The sequence below is a fragment of the Scylla paramamosain genome, chromosome 2 (assembly GCF_035594125.1).
Source record: "Scylla paramamosain isolate STU-SP2022 chromosome 2, ASM3559412v1, whole genome shotgun sequence".
Lineage (NCBI taxonomy): Eukaryota > Metazoa > Arthropoda > Malacostraca > Decapoda > Portunidae > Scylla > Scylla paramamosain.
Genome location: NC_087152.1, coordinates 36,589,317 through 36,609,154, shown reverse-complemented (window position 1 = coordinate 36,609,154; position 19,838 = coordinate 36,589,317). Strand labels below are relative to the sequence as shown.

Sequence of the window (19,838 nt, the reverse complement as noted above, 5' to 3'; positions counted from 1 at the left end):
TTGCATAGCATCGGTCATTTATTTGTTGCTTATCACATTGCTGAGGGATAAGGTTGTGAAGTCTTGCAGAAGGTTGTCGTCACTTTGTGGGTTGTAGGCCTCATTATAGAGTGGCATATTTGTTTTCAGAAGGGTTGGTGATGGTCTTTAGTAAAAAATGAGTAGTATGTAGTAGTATTAAAGAAGTAGTAATTAGTAGGTCTTCAAGACCTGAGTAGTACATAGTAGTATTTGGTAGTTCTTCGAGACCTGAGTGGTACGCAGTAGTAGTAGTAGTAGTAGGGCTTGGAATCAATTGTTGCTGTCTCGAAGTGGGGGCAACTAATCTACCACATTGCGGTTATATGCTGATAGAGTAATCCATTGTTGAGACGGTCTCTTTTTGACTCTTCTTCATACAGACACTACACTACTAGATTTATAGTTGCATTCTTAGGATAAAGGGTGCAGTTTTGGGATAAGGGGAACAAACAGAAATGCAAATTCCCCAGCTTTATACTGCTATTATAATATGCAGAACAATATAATTATGTACACAACTCAGGTCACAGAGGCTGGAGAGAGCTTAGAAGATAGGTGGTCTGAAGCAAGACTATGAAGGTGCGTGCGACTGTGGGAAGTTGTGGGAGAGACAATGAGTGAAGCTGCATACCTGTGAAGGAAGATCTGGAGTGGAGCATGCAGCTGGAGAGATCGAACACTTGAGGATGGGCTTGAGTTACTGGGGAGATGACTGATGCGTTATATGCCCTGGGACTGAAGACTGGAGCTGGATAGTGGACTATGGATATGCTTGTCAGTGGCTTCTGTAACAAACCCAAGTACAACAGTCATCAACTTCTTGAATTGAACAAATGAGTAAGAAGAATGAATGAAGGAATACATAGACTGAGGGAAAGCTGCAGAAGTAATGGTATGAGAGAGAGAGAGAGAGAGAGAGAGAGAGAGAGAGAGAGAGAGAGAGAGAGAGAGAGAGAGAGAGAGAGAGAGAGAGAGAGAGAGAGAAATATCATACTCAACACAACCCTAACAGATCAATCCAATCTCACACAAACACGACTGCTGACCGAGAAAGGCGGAAGTTCACCATGTCCTGTAAGCACAAATCAACAAAAGTATCTCCAAACGTATTTTTTTTTTTTTTATAAAACAACCAGACATGGACACAATAAAAAAAAAAACACAGCTTAAACAATGCTCACGTTACTATCGTGTGTCAATAATTAATACAATACAAATAAAAAAAATGATTAGACGAATGATCAAGATGACATTTTTTGCTTCAGCATGAGTTTGCCTGCCGCTTTTCTCAGTGTACACTCGTTACAGTAACACCACGTTTGATCCCCTCTTCTTCAATGACACTCAACTCAATGACTATCCCCTCTTCTTCAATAATATTCTTCCTTCTACACTGAACATCCTCGGTCTATCCTTTACCATTAATCTAAACTGGAAACTCCGCATCTCATCTCTAGCTTCTATAAAGGTGAGCGTTCTGGGTCGTTTCCGCTAGTTTTTCTCACTCGCCAGCTGCAAACTCCATACAGAAGCCTTATCTGTCCAAGTATGAAGTATGCTTCACATGTATGGGACAGTTCCACTCATACTGCTTTTCTAGACAGGGTTTAATCAAAACCATTTCGTCTTATCAACTCTTTTCCTCTAACTGATTGTCTTCAGCTTCTCTCATCGTCGCAATGTTGCATCTTTGGCTATCTTCTACTGCTGTTTTCAAGCTAACTGTTCTTCTGATCTTGCTAACTGCATGCCTCCCTTCATTCCGCGGCCTCGCTGCACACGACTTTCTACTTTCACTCCTATTCTATACACCTGTCTAATGCAAAAGTTAACCAGTTATTCTCAATCATTCATCCCTTTTTTTTCTGATAAACTCTGGAATCCCTTGCCTGCTTCTGTGTTTCCTCCTTCCTATGACTTGCACTCTTTCAAGAGGGAGGTTTCAAAACACTTATCTTTTGATGATAGTACTTGAGCTCTACTTACGGACTGGCGCCTCAGTGGAAATTTTTTTTCCCCTTTTTCGAAAGCTTTGTTGCCCTTGGTCAGCACCCATTTTACATAAAAAAAAAAAAAAGACTCAAGAAATAATGGGACTCTAATACTGATCATCCACTCACAACACACACACACGCATGCGTACATACGTACTACATACAAACAGTAATTAATACGAGTATATGAGTATATCGGTAAGTGTGTAAGCATATAATCAAATTACAATCTCAATAAAAAAAAAGAAAAGGCCACTTTACGTATTTATTTATCTTTCAGAAATAACCTCGAGCGTGAAGGCATTGTGTGCTCTACGCACTAGTCCTTAAAGTCGAATCTGGCATTAAATTGTTCATGGGCTGTGTCAACACACTTATCGCAGAGATTACACGACTCATGTGAAGATGGTGTGTGATGGTGCTAGGGACACAGACATCACCAGTGTGGGTGCCTGAAAGTGTTACGTAAGGTATGTAGTCCTTTACCATAACGGTGACGAGCAGATGGGTAACGTCGTACAGCAGTTCCAGAATAAGTATACATTAATGTATACTTAGTGAGACGTGTATTCAAGACACGTGTGGCACCACTGTTCCTGTGTATCGAGAACCTAGAGAACATCAAGTGTTTGTGGTGTGGCAGCGCAAAACACGTCTCTTTGGAGGCCGTGGCACGGATCGACACTCGGACAGCAAAAATAGCCAAAAATTGGAAAGTTGCAAACTGAATAGCTATTTCATCAAGAGAGAGAGAGAGGTAAAATATAACTTCAAATATTTAATTTGGAGTCAGGAATGCTGAAGGTGCCAACGTTTAACATAAAGCTGAAACGAATAGAAGCGTTCACCTAAATAGTAAATCTTATTTCAAGTCCTTCATCAGTGAAACTCCAAGAGGGAGATACAATTCACAGCTGTCACCCGTCAGAAACACTTATTGAGCAGACAGTTCGTGTACAAGATCAACACTCGTTCGTGCGTGGCCTGTGCACGCTGACTCAACATCCACAGTATACCTTCACCAGGATAATGAAGTTTGCTGAATTTGAATGACAAAGTGCCACAAAACGAAGGACAACAAGAATTTTAATCTATCTATCTGTACGAGTATATATATATATATATATATATATATATATATATATATATATATATATATATATATATATATATATATATATATATATATATATATATATATATATATGTATATATATAATTTTTTTTTTTTTTTCCTCTCCTACAACGTAACTAAGAGACTTGGCAATGAGTGTAGACAGCTCGGGCAGCGATGGTTGCGTGGGTCAGGCGGCGCCTGGACGGGACAGTGGCAAAGTGAACAAGGGCCTGGTGCTCACTGGTGACTTAGAGCCGAACAAAGGAGAAGTAATCTTTTCATGTGTCGCCGAGTCGTCACACAAGTCCGTTACTTCTAGCGGTAAATAGTCAATGATTCTCTCTGCATCCCTCATGTATCACTTGCACCGCAACATGCAATGAGTTAAGCAATGAACGCATTCTTCATTAATTTTACAATTTATTATACTTACTGAATCTAAAATATACGTAATATTATGTTTTCTTATACAAGTAACCCATGTAAAACGTAAGATTTTTGTGGCAGTAATGGTTATATCTTTATAACTTAGCACCAGTAAAGATAACCATAATACAAAGTATATACACATATAAACACATACACATTTACACACATATACATACATATATACATATTCATATATACTCATACATACATACAGACATATATATATATATATATATATATATATATATATATATATATATATATATATATATATATATATATATATATATATATATATATATATATATATATATATATATTCTGTCTTTTCTGTCCACCTCTCTAACGCAAGAGTTAACCAGTATTCTCAATCATTCATCCCTTTCTCTGGTAAACTCTGGAACTCCCTGCCTGCTTCTGTATTTCCACCTTCCTATGACTTGAATTCCTTCAAGAGGGAGGTTTCAAGACACTTATTCATCAATTTTGACCACTGCTTTGACCCTTTTATGGGACTGGCATTTCAGTGGGCATTTTTTTTTTATTAGATTTTTGTTGCCCTTGGCCAGTGTCCATCCTACATAAAAAAAAAAAAAAAAAAAAAAAAAATATATATATATATATATATATATATATATATATATATATATATATATATATATATATATATATATATATATATATATATATATATACAAATAGCAAAAACATATAACTGGAGAGAGAGAGAGAGAGAGAGAGAGAGAGAGAGAGAGAGAGAGAGAGAGAGAGAGAGAGAGAGAGAGAGAGAGAGAGAGAGAGAATCATGTTATTATTTTTCATTACATCTTGTAGAAGTGTATTTATAACATGAGTAAATTCTTCAACCGCTCTGTGTTTACTGTTTGGTTAATAGGCAGAACATAATAATATATCTAGTGAACTGAAGTTTATTTTTACAGTATTTATTTCTGTCTTGATTTATACTTGTTAATTCCTTAATTTGTTCAGATTTCAGGGTGTTTGAACCAAAGATTGAGACTCCCCCTTGTAGTCGAGTGTTTCTAGTTAGGTGGCATGAGTGGTATCCTGACAGTTCACGAAGGTGTTTGTTGTTACTACTGAGCCATGTTTCAGTGATTGCCAAGATGTCAAGTGGTGTGAAGGCATTTTAAGAAAGATCTGATGTTGTCTGAGTTTTTATTAAGAGACCTGAAATTTATGTGCATTACGTTTAGATAAAAAGATTGTTGAGTTTTTAAATGCTTGTTGTAAGTAGAAATGTCATAAAATTTGGAAAGAGAGTCAAAATCCATATGTCCATTTATTTGGCTAATGATTTCCACACTGCTGTCTGCTCTAGTGTGGCCATCTTGAGATGCATTGAAAATTATGTGGAACAGACTAGGCATAAATTTATAATGAGAAAATATAATGAGAAAATTGATTTGATTAAGTTATGATGACCCAGCTGCTCCGGGCGTCGCCAGTGTTCGGGAAAAAAAAAATCCTGCTGTAGTATAGTAGTAGTAGTAATAGTAGTAGTAGTAGTAGTAGTAGTAGTAGTAGTAGTAGTAGTAGTAGTAGTAGTAGTAGTAGTAGTAGTAGTCGTCATGGTAAAACAATGTTATTGATGATATGATAATTACTATCGAATTCATATTAATAATAATACATGAATGATAGAATGAATTATAATAAATAGTAATATTAATGATAAAATAATGTTAGATATAGATAGTAAAGTGGATAGATATGTTCATAACACTAGTGAAGAGATGATATCAAATATAGCATAACTAATAGCAATAACATTGCATAAATGATAACAGTCCTAATGGTAATAATAATAATAATAATAATAATAATAATAATAATAATAATAATTATAATAATAATAATAATAATAATAATAATAATAATAATAATAATAATAATAATAATAATAATAATAATAATAATAATAATAGTGATAATAATAATGATAATAATAATAATAATAATAATAATAATAATAATAATAATAATAATAATAATAATAATAATAATAATGATAATAATAATAATAATGATAATTATGATATAATAATAAAATAATAATAATAATAATAATAATAATAATAATAATAATAATAATAATAATAATAATAATAATAATAATAATAATAATAATAATAATAATAATAATAATAATAATAATAATAGTGATAATAATAATAATAATAACAATAATAATAATAATAATAATAATAATAATAATAATAATAATAATAATAATAATAATAATAATAATAATAGTAATAATAATAATAATAAATATATGGTATCTTCCTGCATTCACGCCTCTTCTCTGAATATAAAAATTTTTTCGATACACCTAAATAATTTTCTTGACATTTTCATCAAAAGAAAAATCAAAACAATAGGATTTTTCACAAAATATTTTAGGTTGGAACAATCCAAGCAGAATTTTAGTCGGCTGTCTGCTTCCTTGTCTAATTTACACAACACTGAAGTATATATATATATATATATATATATATATATATATATATATATATATATATATATATATATATATATATATAATATATATATATATATATATATATATATATATATATATATAATATTATATATATATATATATCAAAAAGCTTTTCGTCTCATCAACTCCTCTCCTCTAACTGACTGTCTTCAGCCTCTCTCTCACCGCCGCAATGTTGCATATCTAGCTGTCTTCTACAGCTATTTTCATGCTAACTGCTCTTTTGATCTTGCTAACTGCATGCCTCCCCTCCTTCCGCGGCCGTCGCTGCACAAGACTTTCTTCTTTCTCTCACCCCTATTCTGTCCACCTCTCTAACGCAAGAGTTAACCAGTATTCTCAATCATTCATCCCTTTCTCTGGTAAACTCTGGAACTCCCTGCCTGCTTCTGTATTTCCACCTTCCTATGACTTGAATTCCTTCAAGAGGGAGGTTTCAAGACACTTATTCATCAATTTTTGGCCACTGCTTTGACCCTTTTATGGGACTGGCATTTCAGTGGGCATTTTTTTTTATTAGATTTTTGTTGCCCTTGGCCAGTATCCCTCCTACATAAAAAAAAAAAAAAAAAAAAAAAAAAAAAATATATATATATATATATATATATATATATATATATATATATATATATATATATATATATATATATATATATATATATATATATACACACAACAGCTGTAGCACATTTTTTTTTTTTTATGTAGGAGGGGGGGCACCGGCCAAGGGCAACAAAAACTTCAACAAAGGAAAAAAAAAACAGGTAGAGAAAGGAATGAATGACTGAGAATACTGGTTAACACTTGCATTAAAGAGGTGGACAGAATAGGGGTGAGAGAAAGAAGAAAGTCTTGTGCAGCGAGGCTACGGGGAGATGGGAGGCATGCTGTTAGCAAGATAAGAAGGGCAGATTGGCATGGAAATAGCAGTAGAAGATAGGAAGAGATGCAACATTGCGGCGATGAGAAAGAGGCTGAAAACAGTTAGGAGTGGAGTTCATAAGACGAAAAGTTTTTTATTCCACCCTGTCTAAAAGAGTGGTGTGAGTGGAATCCCCCAATATACTCGTATGTGAAGCATACTCCATACATGGACGGATAAGTAACCCGTACAGAGTTAGCAGCTGTGGGTGTAAGGAGAGAGAGAGAGAGAGAGAGAGAGAGAGAGAGAGAGAGAGAGAGAGAGAGAGAGAGAGAGAGAGAGAGAGAGAGAGAGAGAGAGAGAGAGAGAGAGAGAGAGAGAGAGAGAGAGAGAGAGAGAGAGAGAGAGAGAGAGAGAGAGAGAGAGAGAGAGAGAAAACTGGCTACGACGACTCAAAACTCCTAATTTCATAGAAGCTGTTTTAATTAGAGATGAGATGTGAAGTTTCCAGTTTAGATTATAAGTAAAGGACAGACAGAATGTTCAGTGTAGAAGAGGGGGACAGTTGACTGTCACTGAAGAAGAGGGGATAGTTGTCTGGAAGGTTGTGTCGAGTTGATAGATGGGGGAATTGAGTTTTTGAGGCACTGAACAATACTAAGTTTACTCTGCCCCAATCAGAAATTTTAGAGAGATCAGAAGTCAGGCGTTCTGTGGCTCCCCTGCTTGAACTGTCTACTTCCTGAAGTGTTGGACGTCGATGAAAAGACGTGAAAAAGTGCAGGGTGGTATCATCAGCGTAGGAGTGGACAGAGCAAGAAGTTTGGCTTAGAAGATCATTGATGAATAATAGGAAAAGAGTGGTGACAGGACAGAACCCTGAGGAACAGCAATGTCAATACATTTAAGAGAAAAACAGTGACCGTCTACCACAGCAGCAACAAAACGGTCAGAAAGGAAACTTGAGATGAAGTTACAGAGGATAGAAGCCGTAGGAGGGTAGTTTGGAAATCAAAGCTTTGTGCCAGACTCTATCAAAAGCCTTTGATATGTCTAAGGCAACAACAAAAGTTTCATCAAAATCTCTACAAGAATATGACCAAGACTCAGTAAGAAAAGCCAGAACATCACCAGTAGAGCGGCCTTGACGGAACCCATACTGGCAATCAGATAGAAGATTATGAAGTGATAGATATTTAAGAATCTTCTTGCTGAGGATAGATTGAAAAAATTTAGATAGGCAGGAAATTAAAGCAATAAGACAGTAGTTTGAGGGATTAGAACGGTCACCCTTTTTAGGAACAGGCTGAATGTAAGCAAACTTCCAGCAAGAAGGAAATGTAGATGTTGACAGAGAGAGTTGAAAGAATTTGAATAGGCAAGGTGCAAGCACGGAGGCACAGTTTTGGAGAACAATAGGAGGGATCCCATCAGGTCCATAAGCCTTCCGAGGGTTTAGGCCAGCGAGGGCATGGAAAAACATCACTGCAAAGGATTTTAATAGGTAGCATGAAGTAGTCAGATGGTGGAGGAGAAGGAGGAACAAACCCTAAATCATCCAAGGTAGAGTTTTTAGCAAAGGTTTGAGCGAAGATTTCAACTTTAGAAGTAGATGAGATAGCAGTGGTGCCATCAGGTTGAAATAAAGGAGGGAAAGATGGAGAAACAAAGTTATTGGAGATGTTTCTGGCTAAGTGTCAGAAGTCACGAGGGGAGTTAGATCTTGAAAGATTTTGACACTTTCTGTTAATGAATGAGTTTTGGGCTAGTTGGAGAACAGACTTGGCACGATTCTGGGCAGAAATATAAAGTATATGAGATTCAGGTGATGGAAGGCTCAAGTACCTTCTGTGAACCACTCTCTATCATGTATAGCACGAGAACAGCTTGTGTTAAACCATGGTTTGGAAGGTTTAGGTCGAGAGAAAGAGTGAGGAATATACGCCTCCATGCCAGACAATATCATCTCTGTTATACGCTCAGCACACAAAGACGGGTCTCTAACACGGAAGCAGTAGTCATTCCAAGGAAAATTAGCATAATACCTCCTCAGGTCCCCACAACTAGCAAAGGCAAAACGCCAGAGGCACCTCCGCTTTGGGGATCCTGAGGAGGAATCGGAGCGATAGGACATGATACAGATATGAGATTGTGATCGGAGGAGCCCAACGGAGAAGAGAGGGTAACAGCATGAGCAGGATTAGAGGTTAGGAAAGGATCAAGAATGTTGGGTGTATCTCCAAGACAGTCAGGAATACGACTAGGGTGTTGCACCAGTGGCTCTAGGTCGTGGAGGATAGCAAAATTAAAGGCTAGTTCACCAGGATGGTCAGTGAAGGGAGAGAAAAGCCAAAGCTGGTGAACACTGGTCTCCAAGAATGGAGATCTCCGCAAAAAGGAAGAGAGTCAAAATGTGCTCCGCTTTAGAAGTTAAGTAGTTAAAAAAATTTCTTGTAGTCAGAGGAATTAGGTGAAAGTTATACAGCGCAGATAAATTTAGCTTGAGAGTGACTCTGTGGTCATAGCCAGATGGCGGAAAACTCGGAGGATTCAAGAGCGTTAGCACGAGAGCAGGTTAAATTGTTGCGTACATAAATGCAACATCCAGCTTTGGATTGAAAATAAGGATAGAGAAAGTAGGAGGGAACAGAAAAGGGGCTACTGTCAGTTGCCTCAGACACCTGTGTTTCAGTGAGGAAAAGAAGATGAAGTTTAGTAGAGAAGTGGTGTTCTACAGATTGAAAATTAGATCTAAGATGGAAAGACATCAGGTCATGAACAAGGCATGCTGAATCAGGAGTCTTTGTAACATCACCACCAATCTTCACTTGGATAATTGATACCTACAGAAACTAGAAAGTTATCGTTATCTGGTACTACATGAACAGAACGGACGGACAGATGGTCTCTCTCTCTCTCTCTCTCTCTCTCTCTCTCTCTCTCTCTCTCTCTCTCTCTCTCTCTCTCTTTCTCTTTCTCTCTTGATATTTTCTATTATCTGTCCTAAAATGCCAGGTGGCTTGAACCTCCTGGTGCAAGGGAGACAACGTGAAGTGTTCTCAAACGTCTCGGGGATCTTGTTTCATCAACGCTTACGAGGCTGTAGTGGTGCTTTTCATGATGGCAGTGACAGTTTAATGACGGCTCTGCATCATCAATGGGAAACGACATCCGTGAGAACCCCAAAATTCCGTGACCCATGAAAATAGTTTTGATGGGAGAACAGCACACTTACGACGGACCTACCACATGTTTTTTTCACTCATGTTACTCGTATCCGGTGAATGAAACTGCCATTTTTTTAAGGTTCACATGTTTCTAAATGAGAATATTCCACGCAAGTAATTTTTTAGGGATGATGTTTCTAAATGAGAATCTTCAACACAAGTGATTTACATTCTTGAGTCCCTAGCGGCGTAGAGAGTAGTGATCCATGCCGTGAATTACCTCAGACTCAAGCGGCGGCTCGTGGTGGAATGCGAGAAACGCTCTGGGAGTGTTGATCTTCCTGGGACTGATGATGGCGTTCCTACACAGAGTGGCGCTCTCCATCACCATCGTGGCCATGGTGACCAGAAATGTGACCGTGACGTTAAACAACGGCACATGCCCAATCACTGACGAGCATCTCAGCGACAATTATGTAGTAAGTATTCAGTAAAGCACAGCTGGAAATGTGTACTGTATCTTTTGATTCATCTACTTTAACGATCCAGTGTGTGTGTGTGTGCGTGTGTGTGTGTGTGTACAGCGAGGTCACTGCAAGCAAGTTTTTACAAGTTAAGTTTTTCGCTATGTGGTTGAGTACATTCCTTTACATTCTAAAAACTGTTATTACTGGTTACTTTCAGCAAGGTGAATTTGACTGGGATGAACAAACACAGTCGATTCTTTTGGGTGCTTTCTTCTATGGCTACACGGCAACAAACTTCATCGGGGGACGTGCGGCGGAGTACCTTGGGGGACGCCTCATGTTCGGCCTGGGCATTCTCATTCCCTCCATCCTGACGCTGCTGTCCCCCTTGTGTATCAATACGTCGGCCAATCTGTTCATTGCCCTCAGAGTGTTGGAGGGACTGACGCAGGTGTGACTGCACATTATTATTTTTCCTTAAAATTATCGTAGTTTTCCATCCTCTCTTACTCCATTCCTCTATCTGCCGACCTCTTTTCGTTCTTCTATACTCTCCCTCCCTCCCTCTCATCCTTCATATAGTAACTTTCTTATATCATTACTGAAATTCCCACGGGCTTCCGGGTGCCATGACCTGATAAGGAAATAGAACAAGGGTGACGTTAGCAAAATTCTCAGGATCAGTAATCAGGACAGAATAAGAAATAATGGGTTCAAGTTTGAAAAGTTAGATTTAAAAAGAGATAGGAAAGAATTGGTTCTCAAATATAGTAATAGATGAATGGAATGGACTCAGTAATCAGGTTGTTAGCGCTGAGTCATTAGGGAACTTTAAAAGAAGATTAGACAAATTTATGGATGGGGATGATAGATGGAAACAGGTAGCTATGTCTCACACAGGGATTGCCACGTGTATGGATTCTTGCAGCATCCCTTGTGTTCTTACGTTCTTATGTTCTTAATTCACTACGCTTTAGTGCATTTATACGTACGTCCCTTGTCCACAGGGGATGGTGTTTCCCTCAGTGCACTTGATGATTGCAGCCTGGATCCCGCCCAAGGACAAAGCCAAATACTCCAGCTTTGTTATGTCAGGTGACAGCATCCTCGCTTACCTATCGCCTTCACATTTCAGAATAGCCACAAGGAGCCGCATATTTAAAGATTTCAGTATCTTATCTTCATCACTTTAAACAGATGTAGTGGAGGCTAATGAAGATTTTCAAGGATTTTTTTTTTTATGATTTTGGTGATAGTTTAAGATTCTCCATGAGAACTGTGGCTTTTAGATAAATTTCTTATGAGAGAACAACTATTTTTGAAATATGGATATAGTCAATGGAGTTAATGGAGGCGCACCAGCGCACCAGGGAACCGCTTAAAAGATATGCTAATGTTTTTTTTTTTTTTTTTTTGGGGGGGGGGGACCGAAATACAACTACTTTTCAACTTTTTTTTCCTTGACCATGAAATTATGATATAACTGTTGCAGGTTCAAATTTTGGAACGGTGGTGGCCATGGCAGTCGGTGGGTGGCTCTGCAACACCACCTTCTTGGGCGGGTGGCCTTCCGTCTTCTACATATTTGGAGGTTTGGGTGTAATTTGGGGAATTCTGTGGTTTCTCCTGGCACATGACCTTCCCGAGCAGCATCCCAGGATCTCCGCCTCAGAGCTGCAGTACATCCTGAAGCACCGATATTACGTCAAGAGAGACAAGGTGATGGGTGTGATGATCAGTAGTGAGGTGGATGTGATACGTCATATTTCAACATTTCTATGTTTTGAAGGGACACTGTAGTAATACCGTATCCCCCTGGCAGGTGGTGGCCATTCCCTGGCAACACATCGTGACGTCAGCTCCGTTCTGGGCCATCATGGCGGCAAGTTTCTGTGATAACTTCAGTTTCTATACTCTCCTAACAGAACTTCCTACGTACTTCAGTAATATTTTGCACTTCGATATGAGTAGCGTGAGTATATACTAACTTCGATAATGATAATGAACTGAAACATGCATTTTAAGTAACCAAACACTCTATGACTGTATCTCCACTCAGAAGGATAGTGTACTAGATCACTCGAATAGAACTACAGCAATGGATTTATTAGGGAAGAACATTTGCATTTTTTCATTTAGCCATTATTGAAATCTCGGACTTGATAGCAAATAAACAGATCCTGCTCTGAGTGGCGTGCTAAAAAAAAAAAAAAAAAAAAAAAAAAAAAAGCAGGCAGACTGTAGTGGCGTGGGTTACCTCAAGCCAGCGGTGCTGGTGTGCACCTTCAAGAAAAGTTTTATAATGCAGAGAAAAAGTGGTCCTGTATTTCAAGTTCACTCAACATCACTGCGGATTATTTTTCTTCACTACATTCTATTTATTTCTCAATTAGTTTAATTTTTCTTTAAATCTAAGGTCTCAGAGTACAGTTATTCATTCACTTCTTTAACTACAATGTGCAATAGAGTGAATTTATGTACTATTTATGTACTGTTTATTAATTTGTTCATTCATTCATATTTCTTTAGTAAGGCTCAATCTCGGGCTTAATTCATGTGATTTCATACGTCCTGAGAGAGAGAGAGAGAGAGAGAGAGAGAGAGAGAGAGAGAGAGAGAGAGAGAGAGAGAGAGAGAGAGAGAGAGAGAAAGCGGTGCACAATTCTTTTTCCACAGAATGGGTTACGCTCGGCCCTGCCCTACGCCATCCAGTGTGTGACGTCTGTGTTGTGGGGGATTTTCATAGACGCCTTGCACGCCAGAAATTACGTCTCCCTCGTTGTGGTTAGAAAGTTGTCAACATCGATAGGTGAGCATGAAAATAATAATAATAATAATAATAATAATAATAATAATAATAATAATAATAATAATAATAATAATAATAATAATAATAATAATAATAATAATTGAACTAAATTAAAACAGGTTCAAGTGACTGATAACGGTAATGAAGGGAAAAAAATGCCAGTTAAACAGTTAAGTCTGGTACATTTTTCAGTAATGTAAAAGATGAGCAATGTTGATCATACCAGGTTAAATGAATGTATTCCTCGGTCGTGTTCTCTCATCAAGATCATTCCAAAAAATATAAATGATAAGTCAGGTCCTCGTGGGTGTTTTCCTCATAAATGGCGTAAAATCCTAATTAGATAATCATCTTTGAGCACCCCAATAACTTACATTATACTTTGTTCAAATGGTCGAAATAAGACGACGGAATGATTGAGAATGCGGACCCTCGTTCTACCAGGGAAGTTAAACGACGCTTGATGTGGATATTTGGATGCGCGACCGCCTGGAAATACATCATCTTGTCGGTTTAAAACAACAACAACAACAACAACAACAACAACAATAACAACAACAAAAGCAATATTAATGATATATTTCCAAAAATTTAGTACAGCACTCTATATACTATGCTTTCATTTGCGTGGGCAGCCCTGTACGTGTCGGCAGCGGGGTTGGTGGCAATGATATGGGTGGAGTGCGACCCTGTGTGGGCCATCATAGTCATGTGCCTGTCGGTGAGCGCCACTGGACCGATCAACAGCGGCTCCTCCATATCCGAACAGGACATCGCCCCAAACTTCGCCGGCACGCTCAAGGGCCTCACCAACACCCTGGGCTCCGCCACGGGCTTCCTGGCGCCGGCCGTGACAGGAGCCATCATCAACAACAACGTAAGTTCATGCATTGCCATTCCATTACTTGCACGTGTGGTTTACTGCCGTGCCAATAGCTGCCCTAGAGCTGATTCACACTACACCGTAACGTCACCGTCTCATCATGTCACGGTACTGTTCTGTCAGCTGTGCCATGTATTCACACTACAGTCACGTCACCGTCTCATCACGTTCTGTCACTGTTCTGTCAGCTGTGCCATGTATTTACACTATACCGCCAAGTCATCGTCTCATCACGTTCCGTCAGTGTTCTGTCAGCCGTGCCATGCATTCACACTACAGTACAGTACACAGTCACGTCACCGTCTCATCACGTCATGTCAATGTTCTGTCAGCCGCTGCATATATTTCCCACTCACACCTCGGGTAGGCATGACGAATAGATTTGGGCTGAAGAAGCTTGCAGTGATTGCATGTCTGTTGAATGAAGAGGAAAAGTTGAACTCCGAAAAAGAAGAAGCGGTTGTGGGTACATAAAGCCTTGAGGGAGAGAAAAGTTGGTGAATACTGGACTCTCTACAAGGAACTGTAAGATGACGAAGTTAAATTCTTCCATTACTTACGAATGTCAAAGTTCACATTCAATTATTTGTTGAATAAAATAGAGAGGGAGATCTTAAGAAAAACACTACTTTTCGGGGAACAGTTAACACTAAAGAAAGACTGGCACCGTCACGTCACGTCAAAATATTCCTGGAGAGAATCCGTGACGTGACGGTGCCGTGATGTGATGGTGGGGTGACGGTGCTGTGTTGTGATGGTTGGGTGACGGTGCTGTGATGTGATGGTGGGGTGACGGTGCTGTGATGTGATGGTGGGGTGACGGTGCTGTGATGTGATGGTGGGGTGACGGTGCTGTGATGTGATGGTGGGGTGACGGTGCTGTGATGTGATGGTGGGGTGACGGTGCTGTGATGTGATGGTGGGGTGACGGTGCTGTGATGTGATGGTGGGGTGACGGTGCTGTGTTGTGATGGTGGGGTGAAGGTGCTGTGATGTGATGGTGGGGTGACTGTGCTGTGTTGTGATGCCGGGGTGACGGTGCTGTGTTGTGATGGTGGGGTGACGGTGCTGTGTTGTGATGGTGGGGTGACGGTGCTGTGTTGTGATGGTGGGGTGACGGTGCTGTGATGTGATGGTGGGGTGACGGTGTGATGGGGCGAAGGTAGCGTGACGGTGACGAACTGTTTTGGTGTGAAGAGGTACATTTGATTACACTGAAGAAATTCTGACGTAACTGTGACGTCACGTGATGAGACGGTGGTGCGATGAATAGTTAAGGTTAATTCATACTGCTTCATCACGTCTCCGTCTCATCACGTCACGTCACCGTTCCGTCAACCGTGCCATGTATTCACACTGTTTATCATGTCACCGTCTCATCACTTCCCGTCAGTCTTCTGTCATCAGCCGCTCCGTCTATTCTCCGCTCATTCCCAAAGTAGGTGTGATGCACAGGTATGGGTTGAAGAAACCTGCAATAATTGCATTTCTGTTGGATGAAGAGGAAAAGTTCAAACCTAAGAAGCGGTTGTGGATACACATAGCCTTGAGGAAGAGAAAAAGTTGAAGGTGACCACTGGACTCGCTACAAGGAATTGCAGGATGAAGTAATTTTATTCATTACTTCAAAATGTCAAAATTCAAGTTGAACTATTTGTTAAATAAGACAAAGAGAGAGAGAGAGATTTTCTCAAGAAAAACACTGCTTTTCGGAAGGCAATTACCCCAAAAGAAAGACTGACCGTTGACGGGGTGTAGTTCACGCTATCGGCAGCGTCCTGCCAACAGTTCGGCACAGCACCGTCACGTCACGTCAAAACATTCATGGAAAGAATCCGTGACGTGACGGGGGAGTGATGTGATGGTGACGTGACGTTAACGAACTGTGAACAGATCCATTCCATTGCATGAAAAAAAAAGTGGTGGAACGGTGACGTGACATATCACTTTCCTTACATATGATACATCATTTCAGAAATAATGTGGGTTAAATTTCTGTCCGCTTGTACCAGTTATACATATAAGAAGAATTAAATAATATGTTTGAGTCCCTCTTCAGTGAGTCTTATGATACATAATTTCCTCTTGTTCTTTTCAGCAAACTCTGAAAGCGTGGAACACTGTTTTCATCATTTCTGCTTCATTCAATGTGTTTTTCTGCTCCATCTTTGTCATCTTCGGAACAGCGGAAGTCCAGCCCTGGAATTACCCGCAGCCACGAAAAGAGGTCCGCGTCATCACGATTTTCGATAATGAATAAAAACTCCTCATACTCTTTGACTTTCCTTGAGGGCTGTCTTTGTATCATGAACAAATCCCAAGGTAGTAATGTCAACTAAGACCTACGCACACAAAATATTGCCACCCATACACTTTATCCTGCTTCATTAGAAGAGTGGTGGGGAAGGAGGTACAGGGCAGGAGATTCTCTTTTCTTTCCGATAACTCTTTAGTTCTTCCACTGAACTTGCAATGTGTTGCTCATCAGTTTCATCACCGCTTGATGATGAGCGTACTAGACTGACGACCTCTGGCACTGTTTTACTTATACTTGGTGTTTGTTGGTGCACGGCTGGAGGGCTGGTTACCTTTCAATTGTTTCTTGCATTTCCACCGTCCTTAAGTAAGGTGGTTTTCAACCCTTTTCTTCTCATGGCGCGCCAAGTTGGGCGGTGAGAAGAGTGAGGCACACCATCATCATTTAAAAATTGAGGTGATGAATGCTAATAACCCTTCATGCGTTAAGCATGTTAATTACTGCTAATTATCTATTATTTTGCATGGTTTATTATGGCTTTCAAAGTATTACTTTCTTTTGTATATTCATTACTTCAAAATTACAAAGAAATATGATGTCCTTGATAAAGCTACCAGCTATCTACCACAACAAAAACATTTCCAACACAAGATAGTGATTTTATTCATGAACAAGGACGTGTACACTCTGAACCTCCCTGCCTGTTTCTGTATTTCCTCCTTCCTATGACTTGAACTCTTTCATGTGGGAGTTCTCAAGACACTTATCCTCTGTTCATTTTTCATTGATATAGAAACTATATAGGAACTGGCAATACGTGTATTTTTTTTTTCATAATTGCCCTTGGCCAGTTATCCTCTTACATAAAAAAAATAATAATAAATAATAAATAAATGAATAAATGAATTGCCTTTTCATGGATGCAAATATCACTGGGAATTTAAACATGATGTCCTTGAGAAAGTTACCTTTCCCAAGGATCAAGGTAAGTTGCAAGTCAATAAATGTCTATGTATGCCTAGGCTGACTAATATCTTCATATCCTCATTCTCAAATCGTGAATGCGGATGTTGCTTGCATATACAGTGCGATGGGAGATGCGGATATTGCATGCATTGCCGATGTGGAAGTAGATTTTTTTTAATAAGGATATTCGTGGATGCGGATGAGGATACGGATATCCGATACCTATATTTCTAGTCTAGTTGATCAGTCCAACATACGCGTTTGATACACGAGTGGTTCCTGCCCAATCTACCACTTGTCCGAAAAAAAAATAAAGATCAATGGCTGTTTGTCCAGCACACACAAACACACACACACACACACACACACACACACACACACACCTAAACCGAGGCAGAAAAACGCAGATCTACGTGGAAAACACAGGAGTGACATCACAGGTGAAGGTGTGGGGACAGCCACCTGGCGGTATAAAAATGATCACTGCGATTTCAGGTAAAATGCACATGTTCCTGTTGTCCACCAAGGTTTATCTCGCCACGCAGCTTTGCATGGCGACCCCACAGTTTGAGAACCGCTGCCCTAAGCTGTAAATCTTCATATATGAACGCTATTAATTTTGTTATTTATGACTAAAAGTTTAAGGACTATACAGTCTTACGATGTTGTCAACTGAATAGAATACGATGGTGTTACATAGTGGCGTGGCGCAGCTGTCATCTGATCAGCGAGACTCATCAGTTCACGACACACAAGAATGCAAGTCCATATATACCCACTGCCTTCAACATACCTGGTGAACTGCTGGGAATGGTCCACGGGCAGGGAATTGGCAGTCCTGCTTCATCCGGACCACAAATAAACGTTCCAGAGACAACAGAATCAAATCAAGACACAGGAAAGAAAACTTCACAAGTACGACCATGTGAAGAGAAGGGAGAAGAGTGATGGAGGTACAGCGTAGGACACGAAAGGAAGACCAGCAGAGCGGAGGTGGATGGACTGTGTGAGGGGAATAAGAAAGATCATCAAATGTGACAGGACGATGCGTATGGGCGAGTATGGTGGAGAGCTATCAGAATCATCGACCCTATACAGACGTGGCAAAAGATGTGTAGCGGATGAAGATGGAAGCACTGAGGGCAATACACACGCACAACACAACACACTCGTCGGGACTGCCTCTCTGCGGCCAGATTGAGTCGCATTGCTTCAGTTTCCTGCTTCGAAGCTATTCTCTACTCGAATGAACAAAGATTACACCAGGATCCACTCAGACATGTCAGGCAGACCTAATTTACGCTCCTTCTGGACACCGACGTCAGCTGGATCACAACTCGTCTCTCTCTCTCTCTCTCTCTCTCACACACACACACACACATTTGTTTATTCTAGATTAACTTGCAGTATATTACCTTTGTGGTATCTTTTTTTTTTTTTTCCGAAAGAGGAAAAAATTATAGGATAACTATTACATTAAAAAATAATGATCTACACTAGCAATTTATATAAATAATATGCTACACTTTGTTCTACATACTCTTACTTTATCATTTTCATATATTTTCAATTTTCAGTTCTACATGTTTTGGCCTTTTTTTTTTATTATTTATCTTAATATCATTATTTAACTTCTTAATAAAGAACCCTTATTTTGGCAAAGAAGGCTATGACATCATTTGGCAAATCAACTATTACACTTTTAATATCAAACACAATTCATACGTTTGAAGCATTCTTTTCTCATTTAGACTGTCTCTCTCCATGAACGGCTTCATTTCCCTCACCGTGGCAGACTGAGAATAAGATGGGTGAGGGTGCGTGTAGTTCATTTCTGCTTGTTTCGTCAGTCCAGGTCTTTAAGAATTAAAATCTTGTTAATTTAAATTTCCCTTCATAGTTGGCTTAACAATGGCTACTTTTTTACTTGATGGAAATGAACATTGTGATGCTTAGGTTTACAATATATATATATATATATATATATATATATATATATATATATATATATATATATATATATATATATATATATATATATATATATATATATATATATATATGGCACAGCACACCAGGAATCACTTCAGTACCAGATCAGTGTTAGGGTAGAAAATGCAATTATTCTATATAACAGAATATACTAATAATAATGTCAACTTACAAATAAATTGAGGAAATACATATTAAAGGAAATTAAGGAACAAATTTCTACCTTAGATCAACTCAGGGTGACTCCCACACTCAATCACAATACGTTCCCCTTTACTCAGGCTCTTATATCACCTCCCTTGTTGCTTAAGGATTATACACACAAATATATGATATTCCCGTCACTT

The 19,838-nt window shown here is 39.0% G+C and overlaps 2 protein-coding genes across 15 annotated transcripts in view; one reads left to right on the top strand and one right to left on the bottom strand.

Annotated features, from left to right (window-relative positions):
* The window catches only part of LOC135114442 (uncharacterized), a 53,589-nt gene that overhangs the window by 28,509 nt on the left and 5,242 nt on the right, over nt 1-19,838 (bottom strand). For 10 of the 11 annotated variants that reach the window (XR_010275519.1, XR_010275527.1, XR_010275523.1 and 7 more), the window contains one exon: nt 653-806. Coding sequence is in view for 8 of the 11 variants with exons in the window: in XM_064030357.1 (XP_063886427.1) it covers nt 653-806 (154 nt within the window). In the remaining 3 variants the exon portion in view is untranslated. Of the gene's footprint in view, nt 1-652; nt 807-18,292; nt 18,830-19,838 lie in introns of those variants that run through there. The other variant, XM_064030378.1, reaches the window with a different exon arrangement.
* Nucleotides 2,346-17,435, top strand: LOC135114415 (sialin-like). 4 transcript variants are annotated; one of them, XM_064030325.1, is made up of 10 exons: nt 2,346-2,485; nt 3,272-3,453; nt 10,403-10,596; nt 10,802-11,035; nt 11,592-11,679; nt 12,077-12,303; nt 12,407-12,556; nt 13,261-13,393; nt 14,029-14,270; nt 16,375-17,435. In XM_064030325.1, exons 2-10 carry the CDS (start codon nt 3,282-3,284, stop codon nt 16,534-16,536), a joined length of 1,602 nt encoding a protein of 533 aa, XP_063886395.1. In that variant the 5' UTR covers nt 2,346-2,485; nt 3,272-3,281; the 3' UTR covers nt 16,537-17,435. The 4 variants fall into 4 exon arrangements, with proteins under 4 accessions (XP_063886395.1, XP_063886404.1, XP_063886389.1 ...); XM_064030334.1 differs by lacking the exon at nt 2,346-2,485 and adding an exon at nt 2,490-2,523 and having other exon boundaries at nt 10,488-10,596; XM_064030319.1 differs by lacking the exon at nt 2,346-2,485 and adding an exon at nt 2,496-2,523 and having other exon boundaries at nt 3,274-3,453.

Excerpts from the sequence above, each read along its gene's own strand:
- LOC135114415 (XM_064030319.1), top strand. Across the intron at positions 12,557-13,260 it reads TGCACTTCGATATGAGTAGC|AATGGGTTACGCTCGGCCCT; the intron begins GTGAGTATATAC and ends CTTTTTCCACAG. Across the intron at positions 13,394-14,028 it reads AAAGTTGTCAACATCGATAG|CCCTGTACGTGTCGGCAGCG; the intron begins GTGAGCATGAAA and ends TTGCGTGGGCAG.